The sequence below is a fragment of the Phocoena phocoena genome, chromosome 2 (assembly GCF_963924675.1).
Source record: "Phocoena phocoena chromosome 2, mPhoPho1.1, whole genome shotgun sequence".
Taxonomy (NCBI): domain Eukaryota; kingdom Metazoa; phylum Chordata; class Mammalia; order Artiodactyla; family Phocoenidae; genus Phocoena; species Phocoena phocoena.
In genome coordinates, this window is record NC_089220.1 from 31,939,415 (window position 1) to 31,962,456 (window position 23,042).

At 44.2% G+C, this 23,042-nt stretch overlaps 1 protein-coding gene across 1 annotated transcript; it reads left to right on the forward strand.

Moving 5' to 3' along the window:
• Positions 1 to 466: 466 nt before the first annotated feature.
• Positions 467 to 23,042, forward strand: SLC10A1 (solute carrier family 10 member 1). The gene is made up of 5 exons (XM_065872743.1): positions 467 to 822; positions 11,255 to 11,465; positions 18,889 to 19,067; positions 20,619 to 20,815; positions 22,936 to 23,042. Exons 1-5 carry the CDS (start codon positions 467 to 469, stop codon positions 23,040 to 23,042), a joined length of 1,050 nt encoding a protein of 349 aa, XP_065728815.1.

Here is a 23,042-nt window from a genome sequence, read left to right on the forward strand (position 1 = left end):
CATGGGGAGACACCTTCCCCTGAATGAGAAACTGAGGCCTCAGGGGCTGAGCAGAGGACGAGAGGGGCTGGACCTGGATTGGTTCCAAGAAACAGAATGCCTGTGGGCGTGCTCAGCAGGGGGTGGGGGGATACAAGCCCTCTTGTCCCAGAAGCAGCCAAGAGGTGAGGGAGGGGTGTGAGTGACACCCAGGAAGACAGCAGAGGCTGAGGAGCTCAGGAGAGGCCGGAACAGCCCTGCAGATAAGGCTCTGGGCTTTCTCTCCTTTGGGGCCAAAGCCAGAGAAAGCACAGCCAGTTGCATAATCCTTCTGTTTGCTCAGATCTACGTTTTGTCCTGAAGCTCCCTGCCCTGGGAGGTGATTGAGGAAGGCACTCAGCAAGGACTGGGCAGGGCAGGGAGTCAGCAGGCGAGCAAGGGGCGTGCTGGGTCTTCAGCCTTTTCTCCACCGCTGCTGTCCAGGAGGATGGAGGCCCTCAATGAATCTGCCCAGTTCAACTTCTCCCTGCCGCACAACTTTGGCAAGCGGCCCACCGACTGGGCGCTGAGCGTCATCCTGGTGATCATACTGTTAACCATCATGCTCTCGCTGGGCTGTACCATGGAGTTCAGCAAGATCAAGGTGCACTTCTGGAAGCCTAAGGGGCTGGCCATCGCCCTGGTGGCGCAGTACGGCATCATGCCCCTCACTGCCTTTGCACTGGGCAAGGTCTTCCAGCTGAACAACGTCGAGGCACTGGCCATCCTGATCTGCGGCTGCTCGCCGGGGGGGAGCCTCTCCAACGTCTTCACTCTGGCCATGAAAGGGGACATGAACCTCAGGTAGGACGGGGGGCTGAAGAAGGAGCAATGTGGGGACAGCGGCGGCATGGGAGATCACAATCAAGGCGAAGAGGGGGGCTAAAGCCAGAAGCGTGAGTGAGTGGGGGCTGGGTGGGTGCTAGGGCAGGGGGCGGCAGGCATTGATGGTCAAGAGCTCATGCTGGGCTGGGGACAGGACCTGGGGTACATCTTGGTTTAAGCACCAAGCCAAAGGGGCCCGGCTGGTCCAGGGGCACCCTGGAGAGCCCCCTTACTCCCAGAGTTGTCTCGAGTGGGGCACAAGGATTGTCTTGAAGGAGTACTGCACTGACTTAAAGCAAAGGAACCTCTGGAGAACTTTTACCTGTCTGTCAGGTGGGGCAAGTTGTCTGCTTTGAGGCCAGAGATATGAAAGGGAGTGCAGGTTAGTTTCAAAGATCTCCAGGGAGATCAAGGTGGCTCGGAATCAAAGAGCACCTCCAATTCCTGCAGAGCAAGAAGGAACTTCCAAAGATTCCCCCCAGCTGTCTGGGCTGTCTTCTCTGAACTTCCCCCATCCGCCCATCAGACGCAGGAACACTTCGATGCAAAGACACAGCCAGGTAGATCCTAGAGTTTCCCAGGACCAGGTCGGGGTCCCAAGTCATGATGGGCCTCGCCTCGGCCAAAGTGGTAGGAGGGAAATAGCAGCAACCCCACCCAGCTCATCACAGCAGAAATCAGCGAGGGCTCCCTCCTGCAGGGGCTGGTTGAACACCCGTCCTTCCAAACAGGTGGGACTCTGGTCTGGAATGCCTCCCAGGGTGAGGCCGAGTCAGGCCTGCTCCAGCTGCAACAGCAGCCCCTGCTGGCTAAAGAAAACTCACCAGCATAAAAGCTCTTGCTTTTATCTAAGCCTCCGTCTCAAGCCGGTCTCTTCTGGTTCGATCCACTCTTCCATGCTTCCATCTGCTTGTGCCTGTCAGTATCCTGTCCCTGGCTGAAATTTACTAAGGAAACTAGCCAGGTACGGAAGCCTCCTTCTGGAGATGCCAAGCGACGCTGGGGTTGATTATTAGATGAAAAAATGATAGTGATCATTGGGGGTTCCCTGGACCTGCCATCTGAGAAGCTCTGGACTCTCTACCCATATGATTTGACCCTTACTGAGGTGGTCGATGGAGAGAGAGCTTGGCTTGTACAGTCTCCCATGGGAACATATCCATGTTCGACCACCTCACTGTGAGGAAATTCTTCCCTCTATCTAATCCAAGTCCTTCCTGCTGCAAAACAAGCTCCTGGTCTTGATTTAGCCTGTGAACAAGGCCCGTTGCAGCCTCTGTGTCTTGGACAGAGAAACCTGGACTACACCTTAATTCTGTTGTAGAAGGGCTGCAGGTGAGGAAAGGGGTACTCAGGGCTTCGTGGCTCTGTAGAAGCGGCAGCGCTGGGTGGGACAGCGTAAAATATCATGGGGGAGCCTCTAAGTGTGAGTGACCAGATGTCCCAGCCTTTTGAGCCAGTGGGTGCCAATGAGGTCTCTTCTGAAACACCTGCGTTTCTGAGGCTCTAGGCCTCCTCCGGCAGAGCCTCCAGTGACTCATGCTCTCCTGCTAGGCCTCCTGGTCTGGGCACCTGGGAACTGTCACTTCCACCTAGACCCTCAAGAGACAATGCTCTGCCGGGACGGCCACCTTCTAGCATAACACCCCTACCCGCAGACAAACCTCCCCCGCACGTTAAACCAGGCTTCTGACCCCACTGGAGGAGCGTGAATCATATCCTCCACCATCACGTGCCGCCAGACCTCAAATTCCAAATTGAGTTCTTCATCTGGGACAACTTGTTACATGTATTATAATAATGAGAATGGTGCTGATAATAAAAGACAGCCAGGCACCGGGCCAAGCACTTTACATGGGATCCTCTCACAGCTTCCCATGAGGAGGTGCCGTAAAGAGCCCCATTCTAGAGATGAGGAAACTGAGACTTAGAGAGGTTAATACATTTGTCCAAGGTCTGAAGGCTCCAAAGCCTGTGCTGTCTTCAGGGTCGGGTGTGTACATAAATGAACTGAGGGCCTGGAGGGTGACCGCCAGCCTCGGAGACACGGGCCGCCCTACACGGGGCAGATGCCATGCATCTCTGCCATGGGTGTTGTGGGAACGGGGATTCAGTGCCTGCACAGCTCCCTGCTTTTCAGGAGGAGATGGAGTCCCCCTTTTTATGTGAAATCTCCAAATTTTTAATTATTGGTAACTCGCTCCAAGTTTTTAAAACACTGTGCAAGCCAAACAGGACATGACAGAGGCCCAGATGTTACACAGAAGCTATGGGTTTGAGATCTGTGTACAACACCACGCGATTTCCCATCTAGAGCAGAAAGGAATGTTAAGACACCTATTCCACTTTACACATGAGGAAGCGGAAGTCCAGAGACTTTCCAGAGGCTTCCCGAGAATCTGTGGGCCAGTTGTGTCTGGAGCCATTCCTGGGCTCTCTCTTCCCAGTCATTCTGCCTCACAGCTGGAGTGAGGCTGGGGAAGCGGCCATCACAGGGCGTCGGGCACATTCAAGGAGGATGGGCTGCAAGGTGGACCTCTCAAGGCAGCCAGGCCCAGCAGCTCCTTCCTCAAGGATGCTGCTAGACATGCTCCAAAAAAGGCAGGTGTCCCACAAGAGAAAGAGAAAGTGCCCTCATCAGGGACAGAGGAGAGAGTGCCAGAAGGAACTGGGCCCCTTTGATGGCCACCTCTGCCTCCAGTTCACCTGCTCCCCCTCTCCCCTCCAGCCAGCTCACAGCTGAGACCAGAGCCAATGGCTGAGGGGAAAACCCAAGGATTCCCACAGCTCTCCCCACCATGACAGAGGGAGACTAAGCAGGAAGAGACAGAAGCTACTCTGGTTCCCAGAAGTTTCCCACTTCACCACAGAGTCTCTAATGGGTCCCCTCACAACTCTCTCAGCTTCCGCCTCCAGTGCCTCTATTGACAGGAGTTCAAAAACTGTTCCTCAAGCAGGGTGTACCGATGCCCCAAAGCAGGCTGTATGCAGAGCTCCAGGAACTTAAGCAGGAAGGGTAAAGAAAAAACCAAATGTGCTCCTTTCTCCCTGGTCCCTGGACCCCTGAGAAGCATCCAGGTCCACAATGTTACTATGGAACAGATTCCAATCTCAGAGCTAGAGTCAGGAAGTTGCCTCCCATCCCTATCCTTCAGGGTAACAGGATCATGACAGTCACAGATACCAGAAAGTTAGGACCAGTGCCCAGCACTCACACATGCGGAGGAGGTTCGGGGGTCTGGGAGCATGGCTCCCACACACCTCAGTGCATGAGGCTCACCAAGTCTCAGAGCAAATTCCAAAGCTCCCGACATGCCAAGCCAAAGTAAGCATGACTCCTCCGTTCAAGGACATCAGAACAAGCACACAAGTTTTGTGCGGCTCTTCTCCTAAGAAGAAATCAATAGCTAGCACTGTAGCCCCCTGTATGCCCTTCCCAATCTCATTCCCCTCTACCCACCCTGAAGGGAGCACCTCCCAGGATTTGCCTTTCAGCACTTCCACAGACCCTTTTACACTATTACTACATAGGTATATATCCATCAACAAGATACACTGTTGCATTTACATGGTTTTAAATTTTATATCAGTGGTATCATACTGCCCATATCATTTGACAGCTTGCTTTTCTGAGATAATAGGTATATAAATAAAAGAGCTACTTCATGCATTTGAACTGCAGTATAGTTTGCTTGCATTTATCCGTTCTCCTGTTGTCAGACATTTACATGGATTTCATGTTTTGTTGCATGAGCAAGTCCTATGCATGCTCCCCCTGTGCTCACATGTGAGAGAACACATAATGTACGCAGGAGTGCCGGGTCTTGAGGTTCACACATCTGCAGCTAACAAGTCTCCAAAGTAGTTATTCCATTCACACTTCCCAGGGCAGTGTATGAAGACTGTTGTTCCATGTCTTCATCTGTATTCGGAATTGTCAGACTTCTAAATTTTGTCACCTGGTGAGAGTGAAATGAGTCACGGTGGTTTTAAATTTAATTTCGCGGGAGGTCTAGCAACTTTTCAAATACTGTTGGCCATTTGGGTGTCCTCTTCTGAAAATAATGCCCTTTGCCTATTTTTCCATGGGACCATGCTGTTTTCTTCTCATTAATTTACAGTTATTTGTTGTTTTTACATGTTGCAACAGTCTACTCACAGTTTTGGGGTTATCCTTACATTTTGATAATGATGTCTTATAAAACAGAATGCTTATTTTAACTTAACCAACTATACGAATATTTTTCCTTGGCACTTTATGTTTTGGGGGTTTCTTTAAGGAATCCTTTACTGCCTTGAAGGTCATAAAGATATTCACCTATGTTTGAAAAGTTTTACAGTTTTGCTTTTCACATGGAGATCTTTGATCAACCTAGAATTTATTATTACGTATGCTGTGATCTAATTTTATCTTTTCCATATGAATAGAGAAAATTCCCAGGACCACTGAGTGAATTTTTCTCCATCAACTTTTAATTCCATCTCTCTCGTTGACCAAATTCACAAATAAGCATAAGTTTGTGTCTGGGATCTCCCTTCTGTTCTATTGTTCTATGTCTCTATCCTTGAGCCAATATCACACTTTCTTAATTACAGCCTTTTAATAAATCTTGATATCTGAAAGCTGCCCTACCTTGTTGTTCTTGAAAATTACATTAGCTATTCTTGGCCCTTTACTCTTTCACTTGAATTTTGGGATTAAGTCTCACATCTACAAAAACTATTTCTGGAATTTCGGTTAAATTTGCTTTAAATTTATGGATAAATTTAGAGGCTATCTTTATAATACTGAATCTTCCCATCCATGAAAATGAAAATGGTACAGATTTTCTTTTATTAATCATTATTTTATACCTATGAAGTTTTATAACTTCTTTCATAAAGATCTTGCATATCTCTTTTAGATTTATTTCTAAATATTTTATCATTTTTATGAATATTATAAATGGTATCTTTTTAAAAAATTCATTTGCTAATTATTTTTCTGGTATATCAGAACTTGATTTTTTTATTGCTAATGTAATCAAAATTTCATGGATTCTCTTATTTACTAGTTGTAATGGAAATTCACTTGGATTTCCTCTGTGGACAGTCCTATCATTGGCATATAATGCAAGTTTAGTTTCTTCCTTTCCCATCCATGTTTTTTCTACTTCTTGTTTTGCTGTGCTAGCAAAGACCTATATAGTATAATTTACAGTAGGTGATGTGATGGGAACAGGTATCCTTGCTTTATTCCTCTAATTTTTCGCCATTAGGTTTACTATTTCCTGTAGATTTTTGACAGATTAACCCTTTTCAGGTTAAGGAATTTCCATTCTGTTGCTAGTGTACTAATTTTTATCATGCATGAACATTGAATTTTGTTGAATGGCACTTTTCTGCATCTATGATACCATTTTTTCTTTAATCTGATAATACAGTGATATATATCAGTAGATTGTCTAATGTTAAACCATTTTTATATTGCTGGGATAAACCTATTTTGTTCATTGCATTATTTTTTAAAGGCATGGCTAGATTCATTTGGTAACATTTTATTTATGACTTTTGCTTCTGTGTTCATAAATGAGACTGGACCCTAATTTTCCTTTCTCATAATGTGATTTTCTACCTTTGGTTGTAAAATTTCATTATTCATATATAATAATTTGGGACATGTTTCCACTTTTTTTGCTCTCTATATAATACTGAGGCTATCTGTACTTTGAATGTTTAGTAGAACTCTACTGTAAAACCATATGTACATCGTGTGGGGGTTGGATGACAGGTTTCAAACTACTGATTAAATGTCTTTAGTGATTCTAAGTTGATTCAGGTTTTCAGCTTCATTTTGAGTTAGTTTTTGTAGATTATATTTCCCAGGAAATTGTCCATTCAATCTGAATAGAAAAATGAAAGTATAAGACTGTCCTTGATTTCTTCTATGACTCTCTAAAATCTTTATTGTATCTGAAATTATGTTTCCTTTTGCATTCATAACATCAATTTGTGCCCTCTTTCCTTTTGCTTGGTTAGTCTCACCAGCAGTGTCTATTTTATTAGACTTTGCAAAGAACTTGCTCTTGGTTTAATTGATTCTCAGTTAATTTATAGAATTTTTAAAGTTTACTCTCTCGTCTTTAATATTTTCTTTGTCCTGCTTTCATTAGGTTTACTTTGTTTTTCTTTTCAATTCTTGAGTGAAATGCTTAGCTCATTAATTTTTAATCTTTCTTTTCCTATATAAACATTTCAGGCTATAAATTTTCCTCTAAGAATTAATTTAGCTGCTCCCTAGATTTTTAAAATTAATTTTTGAGATATAATTTACATACCATAAAATTCACCTTTTTAAAGTATATGTCAGTAGTTTATAGTATATTCACAAGGTTGTACAACTACCACCAGTATCTAATTCCAGAACATTTTAATCATCCCCAAATGAAACCCTATACCAATTAGCAGTCAGTCACTCCCATTCCTCTCTCACTCCAGCCCCTGGCAACCACTAATCTACTTTCTGTCTCTATAGATTTCAGGTAAATGGAATCATATAATATCTAGCCTTTTATGTTTCTGATTCTTTCACTTACCATAATGTTTTCAAGGTTCATCTTTGTGATAGTATATAGCAGTACTTCATTGCTTTTTATGGCTGAAGAATATTGAATTACATGAATACACCATATTTTGCTTATCCGTTGATATTTTGTTTTCCATTTTTTAGCTATTATAAATAATGCTATGAACGTTTGTATACAAGTATTTGTGTAAACATATGCTGTCAATTCTCGTGGGTATATACCTAGGAGTAGAGTCACTGGGACATATGATAACTCTGTGTTCTTGATGGCTATACTCCGGACCCTTTGGACTAGGATGTAGTTGATATTCATTTAAGCCATATTTGACCTCTACGGAAACAATGAAGAGGTGTAGATAGTGAATAGGGCTATAGGGAGGAGGGACACACACTTAGTGTGGTTTTCCTGCGGTCTTGTCAAGCCCTCGTCCCCAACCTTCCCACTAGAATGGAAGCCAGAGCATATATTGTAAGGTGAATGTCTACAAACCCAGGAAGGTTCCCTAGCAGCTTCTTCTCTTGGTTGGTCTTTCTGGAAGGCCTCTTCCTACACAGGGTCCTGGGATTAACATGTATGAAATTCCAAATGGAGATGGTAATAGGACATTTAGGACAGTTAGGATACAGATGAGAGCTGGGAAGGTACGCTATTTTTCAGGATCTGAGACTCACACTCAATTTCTCTTAAATAATGTTAAGGATAAACCAGAAAGTAAAGAACATGAGAATATCGGTGTTGGGGACCAGAATATTATTCAAGATAAAAAACAGGTCTGATGACCAGATTATCTTGTCACTTACTCAACAATGGGTAACTATTGCTGCCTCCTCTACAGCTCCACCATTGTGGTCCTTCCATTATTCTGTTCTTACTGCTTTGCTGCTATTGTTTACAGTCCTCCTAATCATGGCCTCTGTTTACTGCTTTTTCTTTGCATGTTTTTTGGGTTTTGCCTGAACATGCCTCCCATGCCTCTCCAAAACCAAGTGCTCTATTACTGTGTACACATTCAAATTCCCCAAGTGAGAAAATGCTCTTGATGTACTTAATCCTTGTTATCTTAGTTAGACAGAATCACTATGTCCAGCCATCCCCTAGGCTCTAAGGCAGGCACTTAGCAACTTAGTAGGTCAGGTGTTATTCTATGTTCCAATGGGCTATAGCCAGAGTGATGGGCTCACACAGCTTTCTTCAAAATGGGCTGTGCTATGTCAAGTATAGAGAGTTCTACTACAGAGGAGATCAGAATGGCTCTTTCCACAGTGAAGCACACAGGGACTGAAGCAGTTGGACAGACCTGGGTTCAAATCCTGCCTCAGCCTTCCTATCTGTGTGATCCTGGGCAAGTCACAACTCTTCAAGTCCCCAGCTTCCTCAATAGCAAAAAGGAGATAGTATACTTACCTCCTAAGCTACTGGGAAAAGGAAATAAAGCAATGTATGTAAGGTTCTTAGCACAATGCCTGGCACAAAGCAGGCACTCCACAAAGTAGTCTGTACAGGCATACCTTGGAGATACTGCAGGTTCAATTCCAGACCACTGCAATGAAGCAGAATATCACAATAAAGTGAGTCACGTGGATTTTTTGGTTTCCCAGGGCATATAAAAGTTATGTTTAAACTATACTGTGGTCTACTGAGTGTGCAATAGCATTGTGTCTAAAAAAATTTACATACCTTAATTTAAAAATACTCTATTGCTAGAAGATGCTAACCATCATCTGAGCCTTCAGCAAGTTGTAATTTTTGCTGGTAGAGGGTTTTGCCTCCATGCTGATGGCTGCTGACTGATCAGGGTCGTGGATGCTGAAGGCTGGGGTGGCCGTGGCCATTTCTGAAAATAAGACAAGACTGAATCTTCCTTTCATGAATGATTTTGCCATTTGATAGCATTTTACCCAGAATAGGACTTCTTTCAAAATTGAAGTCAATCCTTTCAAACCCTGCCACCACTTTATCAACTAAGTTTATGTAATATTCTAAATGCTTTGTTGTCATTTCCACAATCTTCACAGCATCTTCACCAGGAGTAGATTCCTTCTCAAGAAACCACTTTCTTTGCTCATCTGTAAGAAGCACTCCTCATCCATTCAAGTTTTAGCAGGAGATGGCAGCAATTCAGTCCCATCTTCAGGCGCCACTTCTAGCTCTCTCGCTATTTTTGCCACATCTTCAGTTACTTCCTCCACTGAACTGCTCAAAGTCATCCCTGAGAGTTGAAATCAACTTCTTTTAAACTCCTGTTAATGTTGATATTCTGACTTCTTTCCACGAATCACAAATGTTCTTAATTGCATCTAGAATAGTGAATCCTTTCCAGAAGGTTTTCAACTAACTTTGCACGGATCCACCTATGGCAGCTATAGCCTTACAAAATGTATTTCTTAAATGGAAAGACTTGAAAGCCAAAATTACTCCTTGATCCATGGGCTGCAGAATGGATTTTGTATTAGTAGGCATGAAACAACATGAATCTCTTTGTACATCTTGAGTGACCAGGTGCATTTTCAATAAGCAGTAACATTTTGAAAGGAATCTTTTTTCTGAGCAGTAGGTCTCAACAGTGAACTTGAAGTATTCAGTAAACCAAGTTGTAAACGATGTGCTGTCATCCAGGATTTGTTGCTCCATTTATAGAGCACAGAGTAGATTTAGCATAATTCTTAAGGGCCCTAGGATTTTTGGAATAAGCACTGGCTTCAACTTAAAGTCACCAGCTGCATTAGCCCCTAACAAGACAATCAGCCTGTCCTTTGAAGCTTTGAAGCCAGGCATTGACTTCTCCTCTCTTGCTATGAAAGTCCTAGATGGCATCTTCTTCCAGTAGAACACTGTTTCGTCTACACTGAAAATCTGTTGTTTAGTGGAGCCACCTTCACTGATGATCTTAGCTAGATCTTCTGGATAACTTGCAGCTTCTACATCAGCACTTGATGCTTCACCTTGCACTTTCATGTTGTGGAGATGATGTCTTTCCTTAAACCTCATGAACCAACCTCTGCTAGCTTCAAACTTTTATTCTGCAGGCTCCTCACCTCTCTCAGCCTTCCTAGAATTGAAGAGAGCTCGAGCCTTGCTCTGGATTAGTCTTTGGCTTAAGTGTATGTTGTGGCTGGTTTGATCTTCTCTCCAGACCACTCAAACTTTCTCTGTATCAGGACTAAGGCTTTTTTGCTTTCTTATCATTCGAGTGTTCACTAGGGTAGCACTTTTAATTTCCTCCAAGAACTTTTCCTTTGCATTTACAACTTGGCTAAATGTTTGGGGAAAGAGGCCTAGCTTTCAGTCTATCTGGGCTTTCCACAGGCCTTCCTCACTAAGTGTAATCATTTCTAGCTTTTGATTTAAAAACATGAGAGACATGTGACTCTCCCTTTCACTTGAACACTTAGAGACCATTGTAGGGTTAGTAACTGGTCTAATTTCAATGTTGTTGTGTCTCAGGGAATAGGGAGGCCCCAGGGGAGACAGAGAAGGGGGAACAGCCAGTTGGTGGAGCAGTCAGAACACATACAACATTTATATCCTTTACGTTTACCGTCCTACATGGGCGGGATTCGCAGTGCCCCAAAACAATTACAATAGTAACATCAAAAATCACCATAATATAACGAAAAAGTTTGAAATATTGCGAGACTTACTAAAATGTGACAGAGACATGAAGTGAGCAAATACTGTTGGAAAAATAGCACCGATAGACTTGCTTGATGCAGGGTTGCCACAAACCCTTACTTTGTAAAAAAAAAAAAAAAAAAAAACACAGCTGCAAAACACAATAAAATGAGGTTGTGCCTGTATTAACGGGCTCTCTCTCTCTCTGCACTCTTCCTATGTCTCCCACCCAGCATCGTGATGACCACCTGCTCTACCTTCTTTGCCCTGGGCATGATGCCCCTCCTCCTGTACATTTACTCCAGGGGCATCTATGATGGGACCCTGAAGGACAAGGTGCCCTATGGCAACATCATGATATCACTGATCCTGATTCTCATTCCTTGCACCATGGGCATCATCCTCAAATCCAAATGGCCACAATACGTACGTTATGTCACCAAGGTAAGAACCTGGGCGCCTGGACAGGCAGCGAGAACACCACCACCATCGCAGTGAATGGCTTGAGGCAAGTCATCTGGGCTTTTTCTGTGTCAGTTTCCTTCCTTGTTTAAAAAAGACAAAAGAAGTCTGCTGCTATTGGTACAACCTACTTCATGGGATTGTAATGTACATGAGAATATTTTTGAAGTTAGGAGAAAAACAGTAAAATACCACACACAACTATAAGGTATAATCATTATTTTAATAATAAAATTAAACTTTTATCATGTACCTAGTAGCTGCTAAGTTTTATGCTACACTCTCTGAGGAGCCACTGTCCTCGAAGTTTGTTTGCAGAAAGTCAGTAATAGATGAGAAACAAGATCCAACACAATGTACAATCAGGTATTGGCAGAATGTAAGGAGGTGAGGTTAGTGAGGGCCAGGCGGTCAAGAAAGGCGTCCCTAGAGGATGGAAGGAGGGGGCATGGTTTCAGCCAGACCATGAAGAAAGGGTTGGATTTGGGTAAGCCTAGGGAGATGCCTGAATAGAGGAGTTCCAAGGGAGACCACGGGCAAACATGGCTAACTGGATGAGAAGCCAGAGGGGAGGAGGCCAGGGGGAGAGGTGGTAGGCACACTTGTATCACTTTAGGAGTGGGATGGGAGAAAAGTGGAGTGAGATGGCCCCAGCAGGTGTAGGAGTGTGCTATGAGGGCATCACACCACTGCCCTGCCTTTGGAAAAATCAGACTTGTAGAGTGAGTGGTTCCTCTACCAACTCTTGTGACCTTGGAGCTCAGTTCCCATCAGTCTCTCCTCTGGCTCCCTGCTCAGCCCAGGATCCCAGGCTCCATCCCCGTCCTCAGGAAAAACTCGCCTCCAGAAGGCGTGTTGTTGTCCCCACCCCTGGATCTATGCCTTTAGGCCGGGCTACAGGGCATACTACTTGGAGGCCCAAGGCTTCCAGCAGCTTTGGGCCTGGAACAAAGAGGTTTGGTCAGGTTTCCAGGGTCTTTTGGTTTTCACACTACCATTGTTCAAGGGTAGTTTTTGCCCTTGTCCCGGTGTAGTCCTAATACCATGGCCACAGTCCCCACCTGTTGAAGATGTGAAGTCATTCCTCCTCCTGCCAAATGGCTCATCACCCCACTCTGCTCTGGATGGCATCTTCCATTCTCTCCACCCTTACTTCTCAGAAATCTCCTTTTATTGATCATGTCCTCTACCTCCATAGCCTCCTCCCCGTCGCTCTCATTTCTAGAACGTCTCCATATTAGTTCTTCACAACCAACGTTGATACTGGTTCACATCTCTCTTTTTTTTTTTTTTTTACTAAGTAGAGTCACGGAACTCTACTTCCCGCTCCAGCCAACACCTCTCTTTCCTCCCCTTCCGAGCCGTGCTCCTGGGAGTCACCTGTTGCCCCCACCCACCTTCCACTCTCACCACACTGGCCCGCAGGACAGTTCTCCAGTGGCCAGGCCTCAACAGTCTCTACTCCTTGGCCTCCGATTCACTCAGCATCTTGATGACCACCTGCTCCACTTTCTTCACCAAATCCAATGGACATGTCTCAACTCTTCTTTTAGCAGCTGTTGGTATGGCTGACCACTGCCTCCTTCTCAAAAATCGTCTTCCTCAGCTTCAGTGGCAGGGCACCTGCTTTCCTACCACGTCTTTGGCACTGCTTTTCAGACTCCCTTGTGAGTTCTTCTGGTAAAAGTTACTTCTCTGCATTCAGCCCAAGCTTTCTGCTTTTCTTGTTTTTCTTCCCTAAGCCCAGGACCTCCCCACCACGAGATCTGGTCCATCTCAACAGCCATCTACAAGCTGATGACTGTCAGAACAGTATCTTCAGCTCTCATCTCTCTCCTGACTCCTGAATCCATTTATTAACTGCCAAATCTTTCTACCTGAATATGCCTCAGGCATTTAAAATTCAGTATGTCTTAAATTTAAACCACCTCCTTAAGCCTGCTCTTCCCCTCCTCCCACTGTGTGATTATCTCAATGAATGGCATTCAACGTGCCCCACTGCCTGAGCCGGAAACCAGACAGTCATTCTCCACATCCTCTCCCTCCCCACTCACACGAATCAGGGATCGTCAATTCTGCCTTCTTTTGCTTGAACCCATGTCTCTCCATCCCTGTGCCTACTGTCTTCTTTCAGGCACTCTCCTCTCTCACTAGACAACTCAGCCTTCTAACCTGGCTCCCTGACCCAGTTTTCACCTGAGTCTGGAAAGAAACTATCATGTCACTCCACTGCTTAAAGGCCTTCACTGGTTCTTTAAACTCCCCCAGGAGTCATGTGGCTCCTCAGCCCTTTCTTGATTTGGTCTCAGCCAACCTCTCCAGTGTCAGCTCTCTTCTTTGCACATGCCCCACTGGACTCACTCCTACTCACCCTTCAAATCTCAACACAATTAGCACCTCCTCTACGAAGTTTTCCTTAAGCCACAAGCCTGGGCAGGATGCTTGTGCTACTTGCTCCCATATCACCCAACACCATTGCAACAACATGTATCATACTGTATTATAAATACCCACTCCGTTTTTATTCCCCACCCACCTGCAAGAAGCAACATGTTATGGCTGTGCCTCAACACTGAATTCTCAACACGCACAGCTAATACCTGAGAATAAACAGAGGAATAAAGGGCAAGTCCTGGCTCTCCCACACATTAGCAAAAAAAACAAACAAAAAACCAGAAACATGTGTCTATCATTTCAGTTACTCAAGATAGTTTGTGGGATACAGGAATAAAGAAAAATAAATCACAGAACATAAAAATGTGAAGTGACTCCTGAGATCACTTAAAGCAGCTCTGCCCCCCTCCACTTTATAGGTGAAACCAAAGACTAGAAACCCAAGTGCAACTGATATAAGAACATGTCTGCTTACCTCAGAATAAAGTGTTCTTCTGAGAAAGACAAATACAAATATGTGGTACATATATACGATGGAATACTACTCAGCCTTAAAAAAGAATGAAATGACATCTGCACAACGTGGATGGACCTAGCGATTATCCTACTAAGTGAAGTAAGTCAGAGAGAGAAAGACAAATACCATATGACATCACTCATATGTGATATCTAAAATAAGACATAAATGAACTTATCTATGAAACAGACTCAAGATGTAAAGAAAAGACTTGTGGTTGCTGGGGGCAGGGGGTAGGGAAGGGATGGAGTGGAAGTTAGGGGTTAGCAGATGCAAACTATTATATATAGAATGGATGGACAACAAGGTCCTACTGTATAGCACACGGAACTATATTCAATATCCCGTGATAAACCATAATGGAAAAGAATATGAAATATATACATGTATAACTGAGTCACTTTGCTGTATGGCAGAAATTAACACAACATTGTAAATCAACTACACTTCAATTAAAAAAAAAAGTGTTCTTCTGAGGATGCAAAAAGAATCTCAGATCTTAAAGTGATAAAGCCCTTCAAGATGAAGTTCAGTCTCCTGCCTTATTCTCTTTCTCCTCCTGTTCCTCTTGTGTTACACATCCATGACTCAATTCCACAGCAAAAAATGGAGTCAAAATGACCCCAGAGGGGCTTCCCTGGTGGCGCAGTGCTTGAGAGTCCGCCTGCCAATGCAGGGGACATGGGTTCGTGCCCCAGTCCGGGAGGATCCCACATGCCACGAAGCGGCTGGGCCCATGAGCCATGGCCGCTGAGCCCGCGCGTCCGGAGCCTGTGCTCCGCAACGGGAGAGGCCACAGCGGTGAGAGGCCCGCGTACCGCAGAAAAAAAAAAAGGCCCCGGAGAACATTCAAAGGGCTGAGATATACTTGGGCTGGAAAGACAGAGGTCAGTAACAAAGAATCACATAAAGTGCAGGTGTATCTTGGGACACTTTGCTGCCAAACCTCCAAGGTTAGACAAGCAGAAGGGCAACAGCTCCGTTTATCAATTACTCCCAAACAGGAATCACTCCTGTGAGGATGCAGAGAAAAACAAGTGGTCAAGATGCAAACGCTGAAGTTTCCTCGTGTTACATTTCTTTGAGGACTGTGCTCATCCTCAATCTCCCCGTTTCATAATGTAGTGAGTTACAAGCTGGAAAATGAGCAAACAATTGTCCCAGCCTCTTTGCACACCTAACACTCCTAGAGACTTTCAAATCAAAATTATCCAACTTCTGGTAACTGGCTCTGGCAGAAGGTTAGGGTTATCTGCTCAAACTCTGCTCAACCAGTTACATTCCCTAGAAGGAGGTCACATTTAAACACGCCAAGATACAATTTCAGGGATGCCCCATTTGGAAAGGCAATTCAAGTAATACTTTAACTTACCCATGCAAGGGTTTATTCAAGCTTACGTGGTTAGAAAGTTGGTGAACCTGAGCATGACATATGGTCTAAGAGCCACTCTTACCATAAGCCATCCATCACTCTTCAATAAGGATCCCGCCCTGTCACTGACTCAACCACTCTACCTATGCTTTTCCCATACCTGCTGCTACGGATGAACTGACCGGACTCTCCTGAATCTCACAGCTTGTGCCAACTCGTGGCTTCTGCTGCTCCCAGGCCTTCGTGTCAAAATTTTAACACTTGCCTCTGCTCTTGCTTCCCTCTCTGTAACTCTTCAAACTCCCTAAACAAGAGGAAGGATCTCACTAGTTAGGTCATTCTTCAACCTGCCTAGGTCACCGATGCAAGAAGAGCTGGGCCAGGTTATCTCCTGGATCACTGGCAAGCTGAGTCGGCTACCCATGAATGGACACTCATCACAGCTTCAATCAGTGCAGGTAGTAGAAAACACGGTGACCTATGAAGAAGCACCCACCTATGGCCTCTTTTCTCAACAGGTCATGGACATGAGATCACCACAAATAGCAGGACTGAGAGTGACAAAAAACTTTGGGATGTCAAATTCCTCTCCTTTCCCTATGAGTAGTAATAGGAGCTACAATTTAGTCAGTGGTTCTAATATGCCAGGTCCTGTGTTGTCAACCTCACTCAAGAGAGGTTGTAGGCTCACCAGTTTACACATCTTGAGGATGGCTTTCACACCTGGGTCACACTATTGTCTGTGCTCACCACTCTAAAGGCCCCAAGACTGGGAGAACGAAAGTGAGGGGATGAGAGTGATACACAGAGAAAGATACACACAGAGAAAGAGGGCTTCCGGATTCATTCACAATCCCTGTAGCCCAGTACACCCTATGTTATCCATTACACTCTTTTGATAGGGGCAAAAACTGGACATTAGGTAGACGACAAACCCAAAAGGCAGAAATTAACTCAAAATGCAAGGGCAAACCAAGCAGCTCATCAGTCTTTCAATAAAACCTGAAGCATGCTGTTACTGGTGAGATGCCTTCCTTTCCTGGGACAGGACCACCATCAGTACAGGTGATGTTTCATATGATCATTATCAGTTGCAACATGGCTTAAAAACACAGAAATGCAGAACTGTACAGCTGAAATGAGAGCAATATAAATAAATGTTAAAATGTCGCTAGGACAACACTGCAGTGTAATTAATGCCACTGAATTATACACTCAAAAATGGTTAAAATGGCAACTTTTGTGTTATATGTATTTCACCACAATTTTAAGAAATGGTAGTAGGAAATATAAAAGCCCACATGTGCAAATGAGCTGGAAACGGAACCAAAACATATAACCATTACAAAACAACACGGTAAGTTCAAGAAAAGTTTGCTATATATCCTTTTACTCAGAAGATAAGAGGGACAGAGGCTTAGGTGTATTTGTATATTTCATCAGTTTAGTGCGTCATCCTCTAAAATGTACAGACATGTAAGCACACTTTGAAAGCTTGCATCCTTGTTACATGCTGAAAAATCTTAACATTCTAATTTCATAAATCTGCCTATTAAAAATTTTAAATGGTAAGATGTTAACTATAAAATAATGTATTTTAAAACATATAAAAACATACCATTGTTCCCAATGACAGTTGCTTTCACAGCACTTACCTGAGGCAGGGTGGACCTGCACTTTTTTTTTTTTTAATTGGAGTATAATTGCTTTGCAATGTTGTGTTAGTTTCTGCTGTACAATGAAATGAGTCAGCTATACATGTATACCTGTATCCCCTCCCTCTTGGACCTCCCTCCCACCCCCCCATCCCACCCATCTAGGTCATCACAGAGCACCGAGCTGAGCTTCCTGTGCTTTATAGCCTGTTCCTGCTAGCTATCTGCCTTACGCATGGTAGTGTATATATGTCAATCCTAATCTCCCAATCCGTCCCACCCTCCCCTTCCCCCCAAGTCCACATGTCCGTCTCTAGTCTACGTCTCTATTCCTGCCCTGCAAATAGGTTCATCTGTACCATTTTTCTAGATTCCACATACGTGCGTTACTATACGGTATTTTCCTCTTTCCGGCTTACTTTACTCTGTATGACAGACTCCAGGTCCATCTACGTTGCTACAGATGACCCAATTTCGCTCCTTTTTATGGCTGAGTAATATTCCATTGTATATATGTGCCACATGTTCTTTATCCATTCATCTGTCGTTGGACATTTAGGTTGTTTCCATGTCCTGGCTATTGTAAATAGTGCTGCAATGAACACTGGGGTACATGTGTCCTTTTGAATTATGGTTTTCTCAGGGTATATGCCCAGTAGTGAGATTGCTGGGTCGTATAGTAGTTCTATTTTTCGTTTTTTAAGGAACCTCCATACCGTTCTCCACAGCAGCTGTATCAATTCACATTCCCACCAACGGGGACCCGAACTACTTCTAATGATGCCATTATTGCCTGAGCCATTCTGAAACTCCTTTTGGGAACTCCCTTATCATCCAATCTGCAGGTCACTCAAGAAAGTAGGCTCATCCCTTTACAGTTATACATCATTTAGGATCTAAAACCACATTACCTGACTTCATTACCTGCTTTAACCAGCTTTGGTTCAAGTGACTTTGGCAATTTCCAGAAGTTAAATTCATCGTAAAATGGATGGATGAAGTCCCTACCCGTAATGGAGGTATTCAAGACAAGTATGACAGGTTCTAAGAATAACTTCTACTGAGCTCCAAAATGACCACAGCAATGGCAGTATTGTAGGGGTATGTAGACGGGCTTCAGAGACTTTGAAGGAGAACTTTCATTTACAATATTCACTTTGCCAGAGGACTGAATAGTCTCATCCTTCAGAGCCATAGCACTTCACTGAAAACCTGCCATACATAGATGTCAATCAGCTGTGCTTGGCTGAGTCTTCCTAACGTGTTAATCAGATCTATGACCTCCAGGAAGCTTTAAGAAATCCAAAAAGATGAAAGATAAAGGTCTTTCACATTCCGTCCCACTTCGAATACATTTATTAAAGTGTTTTCCACCTCCAATACCCACCAGTGTTTCCCCAGCCCTCTCTGCTCTTCCACATGCCCAGTATCCTTCTAATTGCATTTCCTCCTTGTCCTTATTCACAGGGAGGGATGATCCTCCTGCTTTTGTGCAGTGTGGCTGTCGTAGTGCTCTCTGTCCTCAACGTGGGCAAGAGCATTTTGTTTGTCATGACACCACACTTGCTGGCCACCTCCTCCCTGATGCCTTTCATCGGCTTCCTGCTAGGCTACGTTCTCTCTGCTCTGTTCCGCCTCAACAGACGGTAGGTATTATTTTAGGTCCCACTGTCCCACGGGTCTCATGCTCATCCTTGTCTCTCAGAAAAAGGTAAGATCCATGATCTCGGGAAGGCATTTTTCAAGCAATATATTCAAATGTCTCAACTGAACAATGAACTCTGGACTGAGAAATACTGGGGAGGGAAGGTACTCAATGAATAACACAGATCCAGAAACAAAACACAAAGACCAAAGGCATCGAATCATCCAAAGGGCAGTAGTTCATGGCAAAGTGCTCCCTCCAGAGCCTAGGTTCCACCTCCCGCCCAACTCCCTGGTGGCAAATGGCAGTGGAGTAGCTCCATGCCATGACAAGCGCTGACAATCCCTTTCCCACTTCTCCTCCCTTTCTGTCTAGGTTTTAGTCTTGACACAACACCTTGGGTGGCAACTCTGCTAAATGCCACTCAGAGCTGAAGTAGTTGCGGACCTCTGCTAGAGCCTAATCCAATTCACAAACACACCTGCTACTTTAGGGGAACAGTCAGCTTGAGCGCCAGGTGTGGACACATCAGGCACCCTAGGCACCCTGTCTATACAGAGTGGTACCCCACTTCAAGATTTCCTATTTTCAGCCACATGGCAGACAGATGTTTACGCAGGGGTCTAAACAGTTGCACTCCGGCCTCGCACCACAACGCCCCGAAGAGCTGTTTTTAAAATACAATTTTAAAATAATTATCCATTTCAAAAACCAGGCTAATAAAGAACAAATTACTGTAGGATGCAACACATGGTGATATAGTAGTCAAGAGGCTGCCAATGACCACTCATGAATTTTCACGAAGACAGAATGATACAGGTCGTGATAAATGGCCACAGCACCAAGCGCCCACGGTAGTCTCCCTCATAGTAAATGTGCTGAGACACGGCTGGCGATTTTTTTTAGCAAAGAACTATTTTAATATACTAACTGCACTTCAGTGAATAAAATGTATTAAATGTTAACAAACATTCCATTCTTTAATCCATAAAATGGAAAGCAAAACCGAGAATGTGTTCCAAAGACAGATAATGGAACCAAACTTTTATTTAATCATTGTGTTTTGGAGTTAAAGATGTCCAAGCCAGAAACTGGACCACAGGGCAAGGTTCCCAGACATTTAGACAATCTTCTACTTTACATTTAAATTCTAACTGTCCCATTATGTGTAAGCCCAACATATGCCAATGAATGATTCTGGCTCCCATCTTCCTTTTATCCCTCCAGCCAGACATTTCTCCAAAATTCACTTTGATAATCCCACAAGTGACAAATTGTAGATTTCCAAGCGACTCAAAAATTCCCTCATAAAAACTCCCCAACAGGAACCTAACAGTCCCCATCTCCCACAAGGCTGGATTGGTGATTTAAGAGATGGGCCAACTCGACTTTTCTCAAAACCGGGCACTCCACACGTGGCTCATTTTCATCTTCCTGTGTTGGACTGTCAGTTTCTCTTAGAGTATTTGGGAGAAAGGAGATGAGCAAGTGAAGCTGCACCCTCACGTCCCTTCTCTGAGGGCACACGGGGTGGTTTTTTTAACCTACACAGGTGCAGACGCACTGTCAGCATGGAGACTGGATGCCAAAATATTCAACTCTGCTCCACCATCCTCAACGTGACCTTCCCCCCTGAAGTCATTGGACCACTTTTCTTCTTTCCTCTCCTCTATATGATTTTCCAGCTTGGAGAAGGGCTTCTCCTCATTGCCATCTTTCGGTGCTATGAGAAAATCAAGCCTTCCAAGCGTAAGTACTGAATTGTTCCCCTTTGAGCTCTGCTCCCATTTTGGACATGATTCTGCCAGCAACCATCACTAGCAAGGACCTTTTGGATAGGGCTGTAACCCATAAAGTCATTAGGAACCGGGCAGCACCAATAAGCAGGAAGGGATTTCAAAGAGCCATGACTAACTATAATAACGGCACTTCATTTTTGCTGGGAGAATCAGCTGTGGAGCTTGCCTCATAGAACAGAGGCGATTTTTGCTACTTTAACTGGGGAGACCATTCAGGACTCAGGAGACCATGTAGGACTCAGGGTATAGAAATAGGACAGAACTGTCTTGGACATTACATAGTTGTGAGATGTTGTGTGAAAAGTCCTATTCACAAGAAGTCACTAAGTTTCCATGTTAAGAGTAGGTTCTCAAGCCATGGAGCCAGGTCAGAGCCCCAGCACCACTGGCACTCCTATATGAGAAAACATGAAAGCAATGCAGCCCGATAATCCAGAATCGAAAAGTGAGGATTCCAACTCTGGCTACATAGTAAACAAAACTTAGGTATAAGCTTATTAAATTAATAACAACTATCAAAAGTCTAGATTTAGGGCTTCCCTGGTGGCGCAGTGGTTGAGAGTCCGCCTGCCGATGCAGGGGACACGGGTTTGTGCCCCGGTCCTGGAGGATCCCACATGCCGCGGAGCGGCTGGGCCCGTGAGCCATGGCCGCTGGGCCTGTGTGTCCGGAGCCTGTGCTCCGCGGCGGGAGAGGCCACAACGGTGAGAGGCCCGCGTACCGCAAAAAAAAAAAAAAAAAAAAAAAAAAAAAAAGTCTAGATTTAATATAACAATGTAATTACCACTGGATTAAATAACTTCCTAGCCAACAGCACCTAAGAGGCTTAGGGTATTTCATTCTCTTCAAGATATAATGAAACCTCCAGAAAGCCCACCGAGTCCCTTAGTGGGCTTTAAACCCCCCCCCCCGTTTTTTTTCAAACCAGAAAACTCAAATCTCAGTTGGTAACATATTTCAGTATTTTATAACTCTAAACATTAGTATATTCATCTCAACCACTCAAATCCTTCAACTGACTCATTTCCCACAAACTTGAAGATGCCTTCGAGACCTCTAGACCCTGGAGACTGATTTACACCCTATGAGAAAGATACAACTTACCCTGGTAGAATTTATCATCTTATAGTAGCAAATGAAGACTTACAATTAACTTAAAAGATGTAGTATTGGTTATCAAGCAGCCAAAAAGAAACCAATAAATAAGTAACCATACTTCAGAACCATTTTTACTAAGCTTTGGTTCAATACTACAGTGGAGTTATGGAAAAGAATCTAATCTGATACTCCTCTTGAGAGCAACTCAAGGTATTTGTTACCCATTGAACACTCCACCTTCTTTAACAAAAGAAGCAGATTTCCAGATTTGCAGTTTTAGTCCCAGAAAGGCCTGAAATGTGCTCAAGAGGCCATATTCTGAGTCTATGACTCTCAAAACCAATGTACCTAGCAAGACCCCTGTGGCAAAACTAAGTGCAAATAACTCACCTCTTTGGAGCTCTTGTACTGTCTGGGCCCAAGCAGCAATGCTCAAGTTAAAGAATCTGTCACAAGTTTCTGTGCTTTTGACCCCTGTACCCTTCTAGAGAGATGGGAGAACAGGAAAGGGGGACCATAATCATAGCTCCTCGCCACCACCATGCAGGCAGAAAAAGGGGTAGACCCGACACCACAATGATAGGGGTATGGAAACACCCCTTGGAAGACTTCCCACTTAATGCATTTTCCTCCCTGCCCCCACTGGCTCCCAGAAGGCAACAGTCAACCTTTGCGTACATAAACTCAACTCCCCATCTGTACTGTGTGTACTAAGAAGTCAGAGATGGAGTAATGAAGAGTCAGTGCTCTTTATTAGACCTTTTGTTGCTAGTATTACCATTAGGGATGTTGAGGGGAAAGCAAATCTTTCCTCAGTTTGTCACGGGAGAAGAGGTGGTAAAGAGACGGGGGAAAAAACAAAAACACAGGACACCCTAGGAGTAAGTTGGTATTCTTTTATCTCCCAGATAGAACAAGTTTTTTAACTATTCTTTTGTTCTTCCTAACCTATGACCCTCTTCAACTTTACAGATAAAACAAAAATGATCTACAAAGCTGACACAACTGAAGAAACCATTCCAACAGCTCTGGGAAATGGCACCCACAGAGGGGAGGCGTGCCCCCCTTGCACAGCCTAG